This window comes from Chironomus tepperi, unplaced genomic scaffold (genome assembly GCF_022539635.2).
Source record: "Chironomus tepperi strain 1889 unplaced genomic scaffold, CSIRO-AGI_Ctep_v1 contig_177, whole genome shotgun sequence".
NCBI classification, from domain to species: domain Eukaryota; kingdom Metazoa; phylum Arthropoda; class Insecta; order Diptera; family Chironomidae; genus Chironomus; species Chironomus tepperi.
Genome location: NW_027226299.1, coordinates 2,079,173 through 2,101,143, shown reverse-complemented (window position 1 = coordinate 2,101,143; position 21,971 = coordinate 2,079,173). Strand labels below are relative to the sequence as shown.

The window sequence follows — 21,971 nt, the reverse complement described above, 5'->3', positions numbered from 1 at the left end:
GGAAAATTCCAATTGGAAATGTCAGGAAGGTGTAGCACGTGATAAATGTGTCATAAGAAGCGCGAAATGTGTTGCGCAATTTTCATTCAAATATTGAGCAATGGAATAAAATGGACAGTAATTCTATAACATTTATTGAATTGATTTTTCGAATGACTTACACTTACACTTAATATTTCATTTCTTTTTTGATGCTTTATTATTATTTTTATCGGCCTTGAATTTCTTCCGTCTTGAAGACGATGCCTTTTTTGAAACATTGTCTTCACTTTCACTGGGCAAGTATATAGAACCTTCATCGGACGTGCTTTCTTGAGTATCAAATAGTTCTATTGCCAAATCCTCTTTCTGGCGGTCAGCTTTTTTCAGTATATCTCTTGTTGGAAATTCGATATCAGGAAGTTTTACATGCATAGATCCTTCGCGTGCTATCAAGGTCTTAATTAAATTTGCTATATCCTCCCGCTTTCTTGTTACAATATCTTGATGAAACCATTTTGACAGTGACTTAATTGGAATCCGAAAATCCTTTAGTGGTTCTTTGAAAAATTGTTCTACATACTGTAGAAGAAACAGACCACAATCGGTCAAGTTATCTTGCTGTGGGACTTTTAATGTACATTTCGGCATATTGCTTTCTCTATATTGTCTTGGCGTTGCATTTGGATTTTTCGCTCTATATTCACATGTCAAGTAATCTCGCAAAATTAAATGTGCTCGCGTACGTGTTGATTGAGAAAGAGAATCAAAGATTAACATGCACGGTCTGAAATGAAATAAATTTTTTCAACCATTTGAAATCTCAGTTTATTTTTAATGTCTAGACTTACACTTTCAATGCCTGTCCTTTATCCGTCTTGTATTCGCTATCACTATCTGTTTCATAATGCTTGGGTTTAATTCTTTTGAGCTTCTGTTGATTCGATTTGAGCTTGATTGGTTGATTTGTGTCCATAGTATGAGGCCCAGTTAAGTAAGGGAAGCAAATGATCACCACAAACCAATGCATCCGCTCATTAATTGGGACAATAATGAAATCTTTTTCAAATAAATTGACATTTTTTGTCCAAGACTGAATTTGTTGATGACCTTCTGCAGTTAATGTTCTTTTATCATCAATTAAAGTAGTAAGCTTTATGTAAAAATATGTGCTGAACATGTGAGTTTTGTTTTGTTGTTCCTTAGTGAGAAGTTCTGTGTAAATGTACTTCAAATAAAAATCGATAATGACATCATTCAAATAATTACCAGACCCAAGACATAAGTAATCATAGGATCTTATTGCAATTCCACCACGACATTGCGGATAGAACAATAAAGTCTGCATGGAGTCTTCTACAATCTCTACTTCTTGTTCTAAATTGGGCTCAACGATTTTAAGCTTTTTCTTGTGAAGTTTTTCCAAAAGCTTGGTGTTTGGAATTTCAGTCGATTGATCAAGCATCTCACTTGCATCATTAAAACTGATCTCGTCAAGTCTGTACTGTTTAAAAATTTCTAAAAACGCATCTTTTATTTCTTTAGTGACATATCCATCAAGTATTAAAATAATTTTCTTCTGCCTCTCATTCCTTGACAATGGTGAAAAGTATGGAGATTTTTCATTAACTTGCGACAATGATAATTGATCAACAATGTACAGACCACAAGATGGTTTTGTGTAGAAAAACATGACTGAAAATTCGTCACTTAAATGCATTGTGATTTTGACAATTTCCGACTCCTGGATGTGAAGATCTACATAGCCGTTCCCAAGCGGTGCAATTATTTTCATCCCTCTTTGTGTTACAATGACCTTAATGCATTAAATATGTTACATTTGTATGTTAAAAAATTAGGCTAGATCTTACTTGATGTTTTGATTGGAATTTGAAAGACCCAATGTGAATTATTGAGCAATCCAAATGAATTTCATATTCATTCTCTTCATCAGATAAAAAATCAGTAACGTTTAATCTACAAAAACTATTAAAATCATCCATTTAAGGAATTATTAATTAAAATTTTGCTAACACAGACAACAAACTTGATTAAAAATGTTTCGTAAAAAACTGAACGAAAGAAAATTCAGAAATTTCAAATTTCAATTTTTCGTTATTTATTGGATATTTATCTACACATAACCTGGAAGATAATTGGATGTAAAATTAAATGAATTAAACTTAATATAAATTTCTTCACATCTTTATTTCAAAAGATATTATTCAATAATTGAAAATTATTAATTTATAGATAGAGTGATGCAGCAAATACGATATCACGTTTCAGTAGTCTAATTCCTTCAGAAAATTTGTTTTCCAAGTCAGTATTACCAATAGTTTTCGATGCTTGTACCATTTGTCGCATTAATTCTTCTAGTCGACGCATACAACGGATAATATTTCCTTCAAAGACGTCAGTTATTTGACAAATTTGCAAGAACGATGAACCTTTACACCATTTCAAGACAACATCCATTAATGTTGTTTTGAACTTTTCAACATATTCATCCTCATCTAGTTCCATTTTACATTCTTTTGATACTTTTGCAATTCTTCGTGCAAAATCCTGCATTTGTTTTAACGGTGCCTGCAAATCAGCATCGATTGTCTGTTCAGCAGCTCGGTCATCACAAACAAAGCATGAAAGCAATGCAGCACATTGTGCTGCTGGCAAATCATTGAATGTACCATTGAAAATCATTTCAGTGATTAAAAGTTCGTCACCAGATGATAATTCGCAAGCCACACGTCCTTTAAATTCAATGACATCAGCATTTGTACAGTAACCAAGACGTCGAAGGACACGTTTGCGGTGCTTTAAATCATCCATTTGAAGGAGACTTTTGGCATCTTTTAGTGACTTTTTGGCTTGCAATAAATCAGCTTCCATTTGCAGCTTTTCCATGTATTTACCATATAGTTCATTTAGTTCCGGAGAATCTGTTAATGGATGAGCATAAAGTCGCTTTTCAAACTTCTCAAGCAGTTCTAAAATATTCAAAAACTCTTTGTCCTTAATTTTCATGTCTTGAACAGGATTTAAAAGTGGAATTCCAGTTGGGAATTTCTTCTTGATATTAAAAATGTCATTTAATACCCCACGTCTGACATCAGATGATCTTAAATCATTTGGATAATGAATTCTTAAGCTACTTAATTTCGATATCATTGTTCTATCAATTGGAACTGCTTCAAATCGTCCAGTCTTGCCTGGTGGACATGGAAGTAGACTCTTTGTATTGTCTGATGAGTCATCAAGATGTAGCAATACTTCAACAATCAATTTAGTGTCAGTTTTTAGTGGATTTTTAGTATTGTCAAGTTTTTCTGTTTTAAAGTCAAGAATCATGCCCCATTCGTACTCATATTCCTCACTTTTTACTTTAATTAGACGTCCTGGTTGAAGGAAAGGTTTAAGGTATTGAAAATGTGTGTAAAACTTTTGATATCTTGCAGATAGACTGTCCAATTGTTCGCGAATATGATGATAACTTTTTATTGAGGCTTCATCCTTTATATGAAAGTTTTGCAAGTCTTCGAGTTTCTTTTGTACCTTTTTATACAAATCTGGTATATTTGATTGATTTTGGAACTGGAAAAATGACCGTTCAATCATATATTCTGGATTAATTTCCTCAACACGTAACAGATTCAAGACCATATTGTAAGTAAGATGAAAAGCAGAATTTATGGCATTTGGTTTTCCTTGAACAATTTCACGTCCTGTTGCAGGCGAGACTTTTTCGTCAACCATTAAAATTACAATACCTTTGTCATCTAAACCACGACGACCAGCACGTCCTGACATTTGAATATATTCACCACTTGCCAATGTACGGAAATTTTTTCCATCGAATTTTTGACTGCTTGTAAAGACGACAGTTCTAGCAGGCATATTTAATCCCATAGCAAATGTTTCTGTGGCAAACAGTGCCTTTAATAAGCCTTCACCAAAGAGAATCTCAATTGTTTCCTTTAAAATTGGTAATAAACCTCCATGATGTATACCAATTCCACGACGAAGTAATGGCAATAATTTCTGAACTTGTGGTAACTTTTTATCATCGTCATTAAGCACATCCATAGCATTGCTGAAAACTTCATCAACAAGTTTCTTCTCTTCAGCTGAATTAAAATCAAGTTTAGCCATTTGTTGTGCATTGGTCTCGCATTCCTTTTTACTGAATGAGAAAATAATTACAGGAGCAAGACTTCTTTCCATAATCATTTTAACTATTTTGAAAATATTCGATTCGCCAGTTTTACGATTCGTTGCTTTTATTCCACCGCCTCTTCCTTTTTCATCTCCTTTTGCTGCTTCTCCAGCTTTAACTAAAACATTCATGGCAGCATTAAAATTATCTTCCTTAAAATTTCCTTTTTCGTCCACAACTAAATGAATTCCATCACCGCCTGCAGGAAACAAGTAATGTTGAAGTGGAGTTGGACGATAATCAGTGTAAACTACGTGACAAGGTTGCTTATGTATGTGACAAACCCATTCTGCAAATTGACGAGCGTTTGGAATTGTGGCTGATAGAAACACATAGTGGACGTTGTCAGGGAGCAGAATCAAGGTTTCTTCCTAAAATATAAAGTAAATTCAACCGTCATTTAGGATTTAAAATTGTTTCGTTAAGTTTTTGAAATTTCGAAAAAATATTATTAAAATTTTTGAAAGCCGTTATGATTTGAAATTTTAAAAACTCTGTATATTTAACTCACCCAGACAACACCTCGCTCTTTATCTCTCATGTAATGAATTTCATCAAACACGACCCATCCTACTTCTCTCATAATTTCAGATCCACGATAAAGCATATTACGGAGAATTTCAGTTGTCATAATAAGACATGATGCTGATGGATTTATTGTAATATCTCCAGTTACTAAGCCTACATCTTGAAACTCTTCATGAAACTCACGATACTTTTGATTTGACAAAGCTTTAATCGGAGTTGTGTAAATAACTCTTTGTTTCATTGATAATGCTCGAGCTACAGCATATTCAGCAACAACTGTTTTACCTGCCGAAGTATGAGCTGATACGAGTACTGATTGATCATTTTCTATACATAATATTGCTTCTTTTTGGAAAGGATCAAGAATGAATGGATATTCCTTAGCTGGTTCAGATGTTGATGGCTTTAATGGTACATATTCTTGATTTGGATGAACAGCAACTTCATGGAGACATGCATCTGGACTCTTTAATACATGAATTTTAATCTGTGCGTCAATTGTCTCCAAACTAAAATAAGAAAACATCAGAAAATGGAACAATACAATTTAAAAATAATTATTTACTTAATATCGTCTAATAATGATTCAACACGTTGCTTTTTTGAAGGTGCATCTTCGTCACTATCGTCTATATGTCGTTTTGAAGCTGTTCCAGAGATATCAGTATCGTCCCTAGAATAAAATCTTATTAACACATTGTTTTGTTTATATAAATTTTGGCGACTTACTCAATTTCTGTAATTTCTTCACTTTTCACTTCGACATCCATCACAACTGGAACTGCTGTCTGTTGTTCTTCCGGTTCCTCATCAAAGCACGCGAATAAATCGTCTACATCCCCCATTTTTATAAAATTATTAACAATTTTATTAATCCGGCGTGTTTATTATAATAAATTTGATGAATATTTTGTTATGCTTTAATGAGATAAACAATGAAATGTTATGGAATAACGAGCTAACAAAATTTTCAAATTTTTTGAAACCGTTAAAGACAGTTGTAAGTTTTTATTGTATTGTAGAATTTGAATTTAGAAATGATAGTTGAGAAATTTTTAACGGATTTTTATGTCAAATGTTACTTTGATTATTTAGGCTCACAAATTTGTTTTAGCTGACAGTAAAGACACATATACAGTAAATTCAATATTCTAACTAATTTTTATTCACAAAAGTTCACCAAATAATGTATAAAAATGTAATAAAGCATAAAAATTAAATTTAATTAAGTCATCAGATAAGGTATAATGTTTATATAAGAATACGGAGCAGTAAGGTGTTACCCTCATTTGAAAATTCCTCGCATTAATTCTTCAACAAAATAAGAATCACAGAAGAAGCGTGAAAATAAAATTTATAGAGGATAACTAACATCTTTGACTCCGATTAAAGCAATAAAATAGTATTTTGTTATACTTTAACTTCCCCTCCATGCATGCAGGCTACACACTACTCTCAATTTTCCACGATACACACACTTTCTCCCTCTCCATCGGCATGCTGCTGAGGGTGAATTTAAAATTAAATTTGTGGCTTGTGTTTTTTGTTTTGCTTTGTTTCACAAAGAAAATCAACTTGTAGGATGCATAATGGGTGGAGTTGTGAATGGTTTTTAATTATGTGACAGAGAAGAGTGGTCGGAAATGAAGGAATAAGGTTTCCAAATGTGCCTTTTGTTTTGGTAGATTGTTGTATTGTTAACGATGTAATTGAGGAAAATTACCATGAAATTAAACTAGTATGGCAGTTTAATGAAGTCAACTGTTCATTCATGGTCCGTAACAGAGAGGCAGCAAATGGATTTTGAGGGAAATTTTATAATTAATGTCGTCATGATTGATTTACAATCTCTCAGTCATACAAATTTGATTTATTCATTATTTATCGTCTAAATTATGTTCCTCGTCAACTTGGAGCAATGGCTTATATTTCACATGCACACGTGGCGTGCTATCAAGATAAAATTTATCAATTGTTTTCATTTGCTGTCTTGTCTCACATGATTCTCTTATTTTAGGTATTATTTCAACAAATATCACAGTTCCGATGAAAACAAATACAGTACCAAGCCAATGAAATGATGTGAATGCATTGCGGAAGTAAAATATTGAAAATATTAGTGATGTAAATTTCCTTAATGTTACGACTAGTGTGACTGTCAATGATGAGCATTCAGTTGTAAGAATGTAAACAGAGCGTATGCATAGGAACTGCGTGAGAACATTTCCAATAATATAAAGCACTTGTGAAGGCATCTCAATAGCTAGTACAGGAATGAACATAGGAGGTGACTTTGATGCTATAGATGCATGATCCAATATGTTTGACAAAAGTGGAATAAATCCAGGTAGTGGTAGCAAGTGTGCATAGAATAAAGCTTCATCTGGATGTTTTCCATTCTTCTTAAACAGCACTTCTTGAAATATTCCCATTCTTGCCGATACAAACAGCGATATTGTCAACATTCCAATTCCAATACACCACCAGAACAGCATGCTAAATCCATACTCTTTATCTCTTAAAATTTCATTTCCTTTGGATTCTAAACTCATTCCAGACACAATTGTGCAAATACAAATGCCAATTGTTATCAATATGACAGATAAGTACTTCCAAAAATCGTACTTCTTATTTAAAATCAATATTCCCATTATCATGTTTGCCAGAAGTGAGCCTGACCGAAATATCATCAGCAACGGCATTGGGATGTTAAAATTAAATGCATAGTTATTACAAACAGTCGATACGTAAAACATTGTGACTAAAATTGCATAATCCCTCATTGGTATAATACGCTTTACAGAAAAGAACTTTGATGTTGATACAAGTCCATGCAAAGCGATGAAAAAGAATTGTGCAAATGTCACTAAATGACCAGCACCTGGATCAGACCTGAAATAATATTATGTCATTAGTGTATTGACACAAATTTGCATATGAATGAAGCACATACCTTACTATAAATTCTAAAAACACGACGTTCGAGCAACAGCCGACAAACACGCCACATATTGCGAGAATAGCTTTCAATTGCATGTCTAAAGTAGTACTGACTGATAAAAATTTTATGTGAAAAAGCTCATTCCAGTTGTACTTACTTTCTTTAAAGGATAGTCGTGACTCCAATACATCAATTAAATTGCGAAAGCATGCCGACCGTGTCTCGTATCCATTGACTCTCACAATGAACTTGAATAGCTCACGAAAAGAATTTTTCCTCAATTGCATTCTTTCCTTGAAATTAGGTAATAACGAGAATAAGATGTGATAATCACTGCTTAGTTACCAAAGTAAACGTAAACCTAAAAGTAAACATTGAAAATTTAATTTAATTTTCTTAAAAATTTTTTAATTTTAGTGATGCTAATGTGAAATTTACTGAATTGTGCCTGAAGCTAAGGTTGATAGCAATCAAATCTTTAAGATATTAGTATTTAATACAGTTTATAATCAATAATTACCTGCTAAAATTAAAAGTTTGTAAAAATTTACGTAACAAATTACGTACGTTAAAATGTACTCAATATTTACATAAATTTCAAAAACAAATTGACGGTTGTTGAAAATTTTATCAAAATTTCCATAAAACTCAAGAAATCACAACATGAAGTCTAAAATTCAAGTCTATCAATCCAATCTCGGTGACAAATGATGCTCAATTCCTTTAAAATGCACAATTCAACTCAGCATGATTTGAAGTAAACAAACAAAACAGAAGCAAAAAGGACATGAGAGGATTTGAAGAGGTCAATAAAAAGTGAGTCAATCTTTCATCCCCTCCCAGTTCTTTTTTGTCTTCGATATTTTTTTATCACCCTATCAATAGACATAAATTTTGTAAAGTAAATCTATACTAAATCATGAGCACAAAAAGATCCTCTTTAAATTATATACACTCCACATAAAGAACCTGCTGTCATACATATAAAAAAAAGAAAGGAGGAATTGGAAATAAAAAGAATCAGAAAAATATTTTCCGCATATTAAACAATTTTCTCGGCTTAAAAATCGAAGGAAAATCAATAAACTTAAATTGTAGCTTCCCTCCTTTGAAGCCTCGCAATCAATATAATGGCATTGATTTTTCCGGTACGAAATTCAATTATGGAATATTTAAGAGAAGATCTTTTTTTATTATTATGATATTTCAAGTGTATTTTCGTTATGCACACAATGAGCCACAGCAATAAGAAGAAGATCCGAGAGAGTACTTGAATTCATAAAAAATATGTGAGTGCAGTGTCTTTTATTGAATGTCTTTGTTCTCTTGTTTCTAACAGTGAAAATGTTCTTATTGTTTTTCAAGTGCATAACTGCGTGTTTAATCTGTCATCTATGATGCAAATAATTTTTTTCCACTTTTTTATGTATGTCGGTCTGAACACATGTGTGTGGATATTCAATTGAATTAACTTTTATATCTGGCTGGTGGCTGGAAATTGAAGTCAGGTCAAATTTGAAATTCTGCTGAATTTAATGGGTAACTAAGGCGAATGTGCATGATGATCATAAATTTCATGTCTACTATGCACCACCTATTACCACTCAAATTAAGCCAGTGGTGGACAACTTATTATTTTTTGGGACACATATTGATGATAAGACTCGACTGAAACATGTCATATAGTACATGGCATTTCAAAACTTTTTATGTGAGACACAATACCTACCACTGAACTAAACCGATTCCTCCCTTAATAGCGTTACGTAATAAGAGAACGGCCCTAAATGACATTTCCTCTATATTTTAAACGCATCTCTGTGTCTACCCATCCCTAATCCTAAATTGTCAAAACAGATAAAAATTCTCAGGATTAAAATAAATAAAATTATTATTTAGAAAATTGGTAAAAAAAGATACAGAAAAAGGATAACAGATGGACTTTCGGCAACTTTACCACCTCTGAAAAAAAAATACAAATCCCCTCGAGAATGTTTAGGTCAATTTATTCGATTTCGATCATTACCTAAACTTTATTATTTTTTATTGAATGAGTGTTTCTTTCTGTTTTCTTTGCACAACAAATTGCTGTATACGGCAGTGGCAATAGCAGAAAAAAAATTGATATTGAATGAATGTGAGTGAGATAAAAAAATCAGAATCAGTTCGGGGATGTTTTGTCCTGCTGGTATCATTGATGATGACACTATTTATGGTGATTGAGATTGTGAGATGTTTATTAAAATAATAAGGCACAAGATAATTTTTTCTATACTTCGAATTCTACAGGGATGAACTTGCTACTGTTTTTTATTATCATACGATATACAAGTCCTGAATGCAGTCAGTGAATGAGTCTTTTTTATTCAGTCACAAAATGAAAATTTCGTTGAACAAAAAAAAGAAGAGAAAAGCGATCTGATTAGATTGATGTAAGGGAGGAGAAGGTACAATGTTGTTCAATCTATTCTTCTTCATTTCTCGTCTTCTTTGCAGTCACACAACATGGCATCGACAAATTGCATTCAACCCCATTCACATTATCAAGGTGGAAGACAAAACACCACAAAAAATAAATCTTTACAGTTTCGTCTCTGACTGACTCACTTGCTTCCATCTAATCATACATGCTTCATCTATCGATTCACTTTTTATGACAATTTTTTATGACATTCCAACAATTCACATTATACTCAGTGTCAATTATCTCCTCACTTTGATATTTCTCTAAGCAACTTTTGGAACTCCAAATTCTTATGTTAAATTTTCCAGCTCATAAATCAAAACCAAAATCAGTTTAAAGTTAATTTAAATCACAATTTAATGACAATAATGAAGTGATTCTTATTGTTCACAAATTAAAATCACAACCCTCAATTTAAAATCACAAAACGTGTTTTAAAAAGTACCAAAAAACAGGCAGGAAGAGTGCACTGAAGGTCAAGCATGCGAATCATCCCTTATCAATTTCTCGAAATGCACATAAATCGTGCGAGGGAGAAGAGATTCAAAACATTTTTCTTCTTTTTTGTTTAAAAAATGGAATAAAAAGTTGTGCTATTTTGATGAAGTGCTTGTTATTGAATTAATGGCTCTGTTCCGGAATTCACTGATAGACTGGCGAATAAAATGTGAATGAATTTATGTATGGAGAAGTCATGCGAGGAAAATCTTTGGGGATGAAAAATTTTACACGCTTCCTTTCATAATAAAATTGAAGAGCATGCAGGAACTAGAGATTTTAGTTCAATAAAAATTTTGTTGATATATTGCAATTGGATTTCTGTTCCTGCGAATTCAGTTAGATATCAATTTAATTGAGATTTAGAATTTAAGATCCGTGCATGATGCAGTAAATAAGCAGAAATTGATAAGGATCAAACGATTCAGATTAAGAATCATAAGAAAATCAAAAGTTCATCCCTCGATGAAAGGCAGACGAGGAAGAAGAAAAATGTAAATTTTCTCAATCCCTCAACTCACACACAACCCTCTGACATGCAATAAATTCACTACAAATCGATAATATATTGGCGATAATTACCCACATTCAATGCGACATGTTTTGAATTATAATTCAAGAGATTTTCTCCTTATCTCCTGTAATTGATCTGAAATTGATTTTAAAGGTTTAAATGGAATGGATAATAGGAATGAGAAAAGGATTCCGGATATAGAAAATTGTGTCACCCGCATTAAATAATGAAAATGATAAATAAATTAAAACAGGAAGACTGAAAATCTCAGTCAAAATGAGTAGTTAGAGATGTGCCGTAAATATTTTATTTTTTTACTTTAATGACTCCTTCATTCCATTCAGACATGCGCTTGGATACACAACTCTAAAATGGGGGGTGTGTTTATGAGATTTTTCTGTCTTTTCCGCAGTTTTCCATCCTCGACGTGTTACTAACGAAACAATTATGTGGATTATGATGGAAAAATGTTCTTCTTATTCATCGCCATGACTGTCCTGTGATGGAATCGACAGACTTATTGGATCTTCTTATGATAAGTGTCAAGTTCTTACATCTCATTGATACTAATATAATGATCCTTCACATCCTTAAGCCGATAATATCAATTTAGTTTAATGATTCCATATATCGGAATGTGCGTATGTTATCCCTTTCACATACATCCTTATTATCGTTGCCTATACTGGGGAAAAATATTCACACGAGGATTATTAATGCTTACGTAATGTTACTACATCAATTTCTATGGACAATATATTGCTGTGAATTTCCCTTTAAGTCTGAAATTGATGGAATTTTCATAGGCGAATTTTGGATCATTAATCATGGATCTTGTACATTGTTGCTTCTTCTAAAGGAATTGATTCTGAAAATCTTTGTTATTATGAGCAGCTTTAAGAATCTTATCAGTTTTCAAGAGATTTTCCTTGAATTTTCAATCGATCTAAAATAGTTCCAATCAAGTCTCATGCATGCACAAGAAAAACTTCTTAATCTTGAATTTTCCTTACTCTTGTAATTCAGTACATGTCGCATTGAATGTGGGTAATTATCGCCAATATATTATCGATTTGTAGTGAATTTATTGCATGTCAGAGGGTTGTGTGTGAGTTGAGGGATTGAGAAAATTTACATTTTTCTTCTTCCTCGTCTGCCTGTCATCGAGGGATGAACTTTTGATTTTCTTATGATTCTTAATCTGAATCGTTTGATTCTTATCAATTTCTGCTTATTGCACTACTGAATCATGCACAGATCTTAAACTCTAAATCTCAATTAAATTGATATCTAACTGAAATCGTAGGAATAGAGGAAATCCAATTGCAATAAATCAACAAAATTTTTATTGAACTAAAAACTCTTGTTCCTGCATGCTCTTCAATTTTATTATGAAAGGAAGCGTGTAAAATTTTTCATCCCCAAAGATTTTCCTCGCATGACTTCTCCATACATAAATTCATTCACATTTTATTCGCCAGTCTATCAGTGAATACCGGAACAGAGCCATTAATTCAATAACAAGCACTTCATCAAAACAGCACAACTTTTTATTCCATTTTTTAAACAAAAAAGAAGAAAAATGTTTTGAATCTCTTCTCCCTCGCACGATTTATGTGCATTTCGAGAAATTGATAAGGGATGATTCGCATGCTTGACCTTCAGTGCACTCTTCCTGCCTGTTTTTTGGTACTTTTTAAAACACGTTTTGTGATTTTAAATTGAGGGTTGTGATTTTAATTTGTGAACAATAAGAATCACTTCATTATTGTCATTAAATTGTGATTTAAATTAACTTTAAACTGATTTTGGTTTTGATTTATGAGCTGGAAAATTTAACATAAGAATTTGGAGTTCCAAAAGTTGCTTAGAGAAATATCAAAGTGAGGAGATAATTGACACTGAGTATAATGTGAATTGTTGGAATGTCATAAAAAATTGTCATAAAAAGTGAATCGATAGATGAAGCATGTATGATTAGATGGAAGCAAGTGAGTCAGTCAGAGACGAAACTGTAAAGATTTATTTTTTGTGGTGTTTTGTCTTCCACCTTGATAATGTGAATGGGGTTGAATGCAATTTGTCGATGCCATGTTGTGTGACTGCAAAGAAGACGAGAAATGAAGAAGAATAGATTGAACAACATTGTACCTTCTCCTCCCTTACATCAATCTAATCAGATCGCTTTTCTCTTCTTTTTTGTGTTCAACGAAATTTTCATTTTGTGACTGAATAAAAAAAACTCATTCACTGACTGCATTCAGGACTTGTATATCGTATGATAATAAAAAACAGTAGCAAGTTCATCCCTGTAGAATTCGAAGTATAGAAAAAATTATCTTGTGCCTTATTATTTTAATAAACATCTCACAATCTCAATCACCATAAATAGTGTCATCATCAATGATACCAGCAGGACAAAACATCCCCGAACTGATTCTGATTTTTTTATCTCACTCACATTCATTCAATATCAATTTTTTTCTGCTATTGCCACTGCCGTATACAGCAATTTGTTGTGCAAAGAAAACAGAAAGAAACACTCATTCAATAAAAAATAATAAAGTTTAGGTAATGATCGAAATCGAATAAATTGACCTAAACATTCTCGAGGGATTTACAGAAGGGATGAACGGATAGAAGAGAGATAAATAGGGGTGGAATCACAATTTTTCTTTATTCTTCTTCATGTTAAATCCCCCTTCCAACATTAATTCCATACATTTATCGTAAAAAAAGTTAAGAAAGTCAAAAGAAGTCAATTTTTATTTACTGAATTGATAAAAGAAACTTTCCAGAGCTCAACTGTCATCGATAATGTTGGAATTGACGGCATAAAGTAAATACATACAAGTAAAATTAGCATCAGAAAGGAAATTTTTTATGTCTTTACTTTGTAGTCAAAAGTGTCATAAATTTTGTATCCACTAGCTTCTATCCTCCAGTTCCTTTAAAAAAGAAACAAATGAAATTTATTGACCATAAAACCAAAAATGCAAGCAGGATAAGATTGCGTGAAAGATAAAATAAAGAAAATGTTTGAAACAAATCATAAATGTTGTTGATGCTCTGAATCCCGTACATGTACATGTATGTATATTGACCCTCTCTTTATGCTCATCTACCGTTATCATTATTATGCCAAACATGTGTCCTTTTATGGTCGACAGTATGAATGCATAAATATTCTTTTCAACAAGATCTTTAAATTATTCTTTCTTCTGCTTGTTGTTTTGCATTTTTACTGCGTGTGATGAACGCATGGACGTTTTTGTGAGCGTGGATTTGATGAATTGGAAGAAAATCATGAATTTTACGATAACGTTTATTTGAGATTTGAATAATATTAATTGTACTTAGTTGAAAACCCCTTTTCATATTAAATGTTCATTCTATAATTTAACACTGAAGAATAAACATCTTATTTATTAATAAATCTGTGATGAAGTCGTTTAATTAAACTTCATTGACCACAATATTAAAAGGTTTTATCTGTGCTTTGTATCATTTGAGTTAGATAGTGGATCTTAAGGAATTTTATAATATCTAACACTGAATCTTGATAAAATTTGTAAGAATTATAGCCAAACTTTGATGAGCAAGCCAAAGTTCTTAGTATAATCAAATTTACTATCAATTTATTCACTTTCTCATCACATCCATCAGGTTTCTGCTTAAAAATTCAAAACCATTCCAAAGTAAAATGAAACCAATTTACAGAAAATGTCTTCAAGTGCTTCTTTTACTCCAACAACTTTGATTAGTCTCGTTTTGATAAAAACGTAGGTGAACCCTTTCGTATTCATTCACACGATCCATGTCATAAAAATGATAATCATGCATACCAACAAATCATGAGAATCTCTTACCTTTCCATTTCAATGGATGATGACGATAACACTTGAACGATAATCCAACCAATTTTGTGTATACATTTATTGGAAAATGTCATGACTGTGATTTTACTATTGCTCATGTTGTTAGTGGATATACATATATTTCATACATGTGCACTTTTAACCACACGAATTGTAAATCATACAACAATAATAATATCTCTATCTTTTCGAGGATGATTATTGTGGATAATAATGGCTGCATTTGTTATTACAATAATGGTTTATGAAGTGGATTTATGTAATGATGAGAAATGCAATAAAAATTCAAGACGAACTTCTTTTTTTTTCATTAAATTGTCAACGACTTGTGTAAATATTGAATGCTTGCCAAAAAGATTATTTCAAAATGATATCATGAGAATGAAAATTGAGATTTACGGAAGAGATTATCTGTACAAATTATTTACGAGCTTATAAAAGATGACTGTTAGGTGAATTGTCTAAGGTTGAGAATTATGAGAGGAATTAATGGAAATGTCATGAGATTTTGAGGATGTAATGAACAATGGGTTATCGTTTTAATTTACATGCTCTAGATCGTCTAGATATTTTGAGGTTATGTACGAATTTAGTATGAAAACGGCTCATTACATCATACTTATTATTTGATATCACTAAATTTATATGGTTATCATACTTCTAGGGACTTCATTGCTGATTTTTAATCAAAATCGAGTCTAAAATACTCATTCAGGTCAAAAAATTCCAGAAAAACAAAGAACCGTCCTAAATTAAATTTAAAACAGGCACACGTGTAGTCATACTCAAATTTAAAATATATCAGATTCACACTCAACAGCTCGAAAGAATTAATCTACCCCAATTTAATGTGAAAATTTTATTTATTTATTTACTTTGGTCATTTTTGGGGTTTATAAATTTATGACATGGTCACTTTACTCTTGATTTAAATGGCATAGACAGATAAGTGTTTAAAAATCAACATCCAATTTACATACTTTACTTAGTAGTGCTGTAAAATGAGACCACTAAACTTCCTGACACGTTTCACAAATAAATTATGACTTGTTTTTCATTATTTAACCATAAAATATGTATTCGAGAATACACACGAACTCTATGGACGGAATCAGGTTAGTGGTGTAAACTGAGATTGACCAGAAGTAGTAGAAATATAGCCACAAGGATACAAAAATATGTTATCGAATTAAAGTAAAGTGAAATATTATCAGTAGTCTGACAAGAAATTCTTCTTTTCTGTTTACTTTATAGCAGCACATGAAGTTATTTATGGCAGCACAACAAATTACTAATCGCTGACAGGAAAAAAATGTCATAAATCTTAAAAATGCTTTTATTTTCTGTAAACAAAAAGAATTTCTTGAAGAAAATTTCTTGGGATTGTCCGGAGCCCATAAAATTATTAGCAGCTACTGATGAGAGATGATTTATTAGTTTTGATCGATATATTTCTGCTGGACGATAAAGTTGGGATTTTAATTTATTGGAATTAATTGATTTACTCGAGGGACACAAATGAAGAAGGCTTCGCCACGAAGCATTTAAGGCTCCGCTTAATCTCTTTTGGTAACAACAAATGGGAGCCGTCTATGTTTGGCGTCCTCGGGTGAGTCAATTTTGGATGTTCAACTAGATTATGTAGGGAAATCTCATAACATAACCTTCAAAGCTCGACGCGAGTTCAATGCTTTACTTACTTTGTAATCCTGACTGTTTTAAACAATCTAGTTGCAACTTAGTAGCAGGTTAAGCGATAATAACATGAATAAACATAGATAACAGCGGATATCTACCCATTTAATCCACAAATAGAGTCATATTGACTCCAATTTCCCTCAACCATACTGGATTATCTTCAATAAATTTACCCTCAATATACATCAAGTAAGTATCTAAGCATGAAAGTCAATAGACGAATTTATCGTCTTAAATAAAGAGAAAGTCAATCGAGAAAAAAAATATTTTATTCATTCCATGCTTCGTTCTTCATGTCACTCGTGTAATTTTCCTTTTTTCATTCTCGTTAACACAAAAAATTCATTCACCATAAATAAAAATTGAGAAAAAAAGGAAAAGAAAAATAAATAAACGAAATATCGTTCAGACATTCGATTGTCCTAATAAAAATATCAATTTGCAATTATAATTTTATACATGTTGTTCAATATTTCTATTTATAAGGGATGAATGAATTGAGTCGAAAGACATGATAATGTTGTTTGAATGGCTATAGAGGAGATTCTTCTTTTCATCTTCATTACATCTATAAAGGACTATGATTAGATGAAAATGCGAGTCAATTTGTTATGATAATTTAATTATCGACAATCTAGCGAGAGAAAAATTTTCAATCTTCTAATTGCTGTGAATTATTCTGATTGCGGAGAATGGATGGGAAGAAGTAGAGTGGATGAATAATTTTTTGGAACTTTATTGTGCATTTAAGGAGTGAATTATGGCGAGTTTTGGATTAAATTTAATTTTACTAGAGACTTCCCTTCAACATAGCTCGGATAGGGACTCGAACCCCATATCCTACGATTTCCGGCGTCATGCTCCTACCACCAGACCACCAGGGATTGCTAGGGTGCCTGGCACAAAGCACACTTAAATCTCCTATCTCTATCAAGTGCGCATTACACAGCTCTTATCGCTGTATTGGACCACAATCCAACATGAGCTTATCAAACTTGATTTAGAGCACAGTGCTCTAAACTTGAACTGACCTTAATCGACAAGAATGTAGATCTGAGATTGACTGTGTGCCGCGACCCACAGTGTGCTTACCACCAAGGTGTGCCGTTTTAAAAAGTTTCCCTCTTACTAGTCAAAATGCCTTAATTCCCACAACATCTACCCCTTCAAAAATTGCACCACAAAAAATATATCCACGAATAAAAACTCAACTGTGCGTTAAGAATGCGATTTACGAAGAAAATTGCTCAAACGTTTTCTATTCAACTGTCTTCATTTTCTCTCAGAACTCGTTACGTATATCCTTTTTCATGTGTTCATGCCGGTATATGCGTTGCGGGTGATTGTTATAATTCGATTTTTGAGATTGATGTGTTCGACTTTAAAGAGCATTTACGTGATTTTTCTATAATCAGATTCTTTGAATCGTCAAGCGTGAAAATTGTTGAATTTTTCTATTTATTTCAAAATACTAACGTAATTTTAGGTTTTCAGTTGAATTGTTCTTGCGGTTTTCCAACAACTTACTGTTTTTATGTATGCAGTTTATGTCAAGCATGTAGTCAATAGGTAAGACTGTTGGGAAACCTTAAGATTGCGAGACATAATACGATTGTAATTTTCTGTTTAAAAATGTAACTGCAAAAGGGATTTTGTTAATTGACTTTTTGCTCGACTTGACATTATTGACCCAAAATAGCAAGTGGGAATTAAAGTAGGTCAGTTAATAGTTGTGTTTATGATTTTGTTGGTAGTTAAATCAAAACGAAAGTACATTATCGTGTACAGCTAAAGCAATAATTGTGTCTTGTAAATTATCAAGTCTAATATCGTTGCCGAGATTGCTGTGCGGACAGCTGTGCATAAGAGCTTGTCATCTAAACATCGATATAAATGCCAATTGTGTAAATATTCTAAAGAATCACATTTTAAATACTTAATATGTGAAAAACAATAGGATTTAGTCAGTTTAAAACATTTTATCACACATTGTAAGGAACACAGTAAAGACATTGTAGAATCAGGTGTGAAAAGAAGCACAAAACACTTCATTTATGTAATCCCATTAAATAATTCACAAAGTATTATGCTACAATATCAATGCTATAAAGTAGTATCAAAATTCCTCTCGTTTCACATGAGCATTTTAGTAATTAACCTCGAGACTGCCTGTGTACTGTAACTTAATACATACAAAAATTCCCGAACAATGCAAAAATTTAGATATAAATGATCCTGCATAAGTCAGACGATTTCTCCAAACTATAAAAATGTGCATAGTTGCTTTAACTCAAGTTTCATGATCGGTCACATGTATTGATAAATGAGAAACAACAGGTATGATATGAAATAATTTATAAATAAATTTCAAAATTGCTAACACATCAGCAGCTTTCAATGACGTTAATATTGATTCTCAAATAACACAAAAGTAGAAATCGATTTTTTTGTCTATTGTCTTGTGTCGTTTTTCTTCTCAGCATTGGCTCAACTGCAAAATACTTTTATTAAACTTAAAAAGCAGATCCTACCTCCACTGGAGCATATTCACACCGTTTAACAACTTTTATGTAATTTTATTTTTGTTTACATTTTTGGAAGTTCAAAATTTGAACCTGAACTTTGTAGAAAATTCAAATTTTAACGTTTTTTTTTAGAATTTAGTCTAATAAACACATATTTTCCGTGTTTTTGGGTCAAATAAAATTATCAGCAAAACGGTTTTATCCCCATATAAAAGTATAACTCCGGCATGGTGTGAATATAAAAATCGTACGGAACTTATGCATAGCATGGGAATATATGAATTTTTGCTGATTATGGTGTTTTATGAAAGGAAAATTGAAAAATAATTTTTTATTTGTTTTAAAATTGTGATTCATATTAAATTTGTCTCATTCCATCCTTCCTGATGATTCTTCTTTAATTTGAATTTGTGAGAAGCTGGGTTATGGAAATTGTTTATGTGGGAAAAAGTAAGCTAGTTCGAGAAACTTAGAATCCTAAAAGAATCACAAAGATTCAAATCGACGATAAAAACTTCTTAAAGTTACAGTTCTTCCCAGATTTTTTTACAATCCAAAGAATATGTTAACTGCTCCAATAGGCACACATACATGCACGTAAATCTCATAAACCACAAAAGAAAATCAAATGAAAAATAAGGAAATCGGAGAGAGAAAAATCTTGTCGATAGATAAATTGAAACCCACCCTATTCACGTACAAGGTAGTTCAATTTTACGACTAAATTTCATTGTTGGAAATCTTTTTTGAGGCATAAAAATCGGAAATCTTTTATTTTTTGTGATTCTCCAATTCTTTTGCTGATTAAAAAATTTATCCAGCTTGGGAAGGAAGTTCTGTATTTACACATAATTATAAATTCAAGATAATACAGAATCAACTCATTATTGGAAACAAATTAATTAAATTAATGGCAATACAGCCAGCAAAAAGGTAGTCAATATTTACTTTGAATTAACCCTTTTCTCACTGCTACTCATTGTTGTTGCTCCTCTCAACAAGTCAAACAATTCAATTTATTACGAATTTTATGTTAATTTAATGCAAATAAAATGGTAATTATTTCATTTTTGCTATATCATCTTCCTTCTGCATGAGCTCATCGATGTGTTTTGCAAAAAAATAAAAGTTTTTTTTTTTAATTTTTTCTCTGTTTGGTCGGAAAAAGTTGCTAAATGAAAATGATTTAATTAACTTAATGCTGTTTATTGAGTTTTATTACATTGTTTATTGCATGCGATTTTGCCTTTCAGTATCAGAAGGAGGAATTGAATTTATTTTGTTGGAATTGATAGTTATTAGTATTATTGAGTTTGAAAATTGGATCGGGATCCTGCTTTTGAGGTTAACTTAAGTATCATATCGTAATCCTTAATTTTTTGTTACTCTTACTAACTTAACATTACTGAATCCGACATTATGCTGATTTCATTACCTAGTGTCATCCGTCATAGGTAATCTGGAATTAGATTTTGATTCCGTGCTTAAATATTACGATGCTGCTCACTCGAAGGCTCATTTATACGTAGCTACATATTTTGATAATTTCATTGAACTTTCTTATCTTTTCGTGTAATTTCCCTTAACAAAATATAGTAGATTTCAGCAGAAATTAATATTCAGCTGTAACTTGATTCACTTTATCATGATTTCCTGTAAATATTATGATTTGAAATTCTCGTGTATTTGACAAAGTCATTGACATGAAACAGCTTGCTGCTACTTGTTATCTCTACTTCATTTTTAAACAACTTAAATAAAGTTACTAGGTAAATAAAAATCACATCAGATAACCAGCTCCGCCTCCTTATTCCCAATACAATTGTAATTCATCACTCATCCATAAACTCCGTTTAACATTCAGGACCTTGAAAAACAAATAATAATAAAATAAATGATGTCATTAATCAATCAACATCCGTTCCTTATGAATCAAGTCATGATGTATTTATGAAAATGATTAGAGAAGGGCGATTAATGGTGAAAGGTCGGTGATGATGATGATGAAAAGTTGCAACACGCCACTTGACACACAAAAATCTTCATTGAGAATATAAAGGAACAAGAAGAATAATAGGAAATTACATAAATTGAAGGGGAATGAGTGAAAATGAAAAATTGATAGTAAAATTTGATGACTTAACACTTCCAATAGAGATGTTTGTGCACGTCTAAGCTCACACACATACACACTAAGCAATATAAAGTATGTACATGAACCAGACAGTTAGTGAAAATTGGAAAACGCAACAAGCAGCAAAAAAGTGCACATCAATACATACCAAAATGCTAAATCAAGATTTTTTTCGGCAACATCAGCTAATAGTTGGGTGAAATGGGAAGAAAAGGAATTTTTTAGTTGCTGAGAAGCAGGAAAATTCGTCCTTGAAAAAAAAAGTTGATGCAGCAAGAGCAAAGATTCCAACGGGAGAATGAGAAATGTTGATTAATCGATGAATGCGAAAATTGTGGTGAATAAGGATTTTTTTCTCTCTCTGTGTGCCTTTTAAAGTCTGCAGTAACAGCTGATTCCATCACATGCTTTTCACTATGATGGAAAATATCAAAGTCGGTGAACTTTAAGTCAACATAAGGAAAAGGAAATTCGTTCCGATTGCCATTTTTTTAATTTATAACATTGCAATGTTTTTTATGGCCTTTTTATGATGATAGTTTACTGTCCAATCGCCCACATTATGCTTCCTCTCCTTTCCATTCGTTTTAATTCTA

At 32.0% G+C, this 21,971-nt stretch overlaps 3 protein-coding genes across 3 annotated transcripts; all 3 read right to left on the bottom strand.

Annotated features, from left to right (window-relative positions):
* Positions 1–168: 168 nt before the first annotated feature.
* On the bottom strand, positions 169–1,968 carry LOC139089475 (sentrin-specific protease 7-like). The gene is made up of 4 exons (XM_070639031.1): positions 1,851–1,968; positions 1,249–1,795; positions 831–1,194; positions 169–766 (listed from the first exon to the last, which is right to left on the bottom strand). The coding sequence occupies exons 2-4, from the start codon at positions 1,772–1,774 to the stop codon at positions 178–180; spliced, it is 1,479 nt and encodes a 492-aa protein (XP_070495132.1). The 5' UTR covers positions 1,775–1,795; positions 1,851–1,968; the 3' UTR covers positions 169–177.
* A 200-nt stretch (positions 1,969–2,168) lies between these two features.
* Mtr4 (exosome RNA helicase Mtr4) lies at positions 2,169–5,631 on the bottom strand. The gene is made up of 4 exons (XM_070639024.1): positions 5,453–5,631; positions 5,289–5,396; positions 4,707–5,232; positions 2,169–4,566 (listed from the first exon to the last, which is right to left on the bottom strand). Exons 1-4 carry the CDS (start codon positions 5,566–5,568, stop codon positions 2,227–2,229), a joined length of 3,090 nt encoding a protein of 1,029 aa, XP_070495125.1. The 5' UTR covers positions 5,569–5,631; the 3' UTR covers positions 2,169–2,226.
* Positions 5,632–6,155: 524 nt separating this feature from the next.
* On the bottom strand, positions 6,156–7,952 carry LOC139089489 (UDP-xylose and UDP-N-acetylglucosamine transporter-like). Its single transcript, XM_070639042.1, has 3 exons — positions 7,822–7,952; positions 7,677–7,761; positions 6,156–7,615 (listed from the first exon to the last, which is right to left on the bottom strand). The coding sequence occupies exons 1-3, from the start codon at positions 7,949–7,951 to the stop codon at positions 6,601–6,603; spliced, it is 1,230 nt and encodes a 409-aa protein (XP_070495143.1). The 5' UTR covers position 7,952; the 3' UTR covers positions 6,156–6,600.
* Between the last annotated feature and the right edge of the window lie 14,019 nt (positions 7,953–21,971).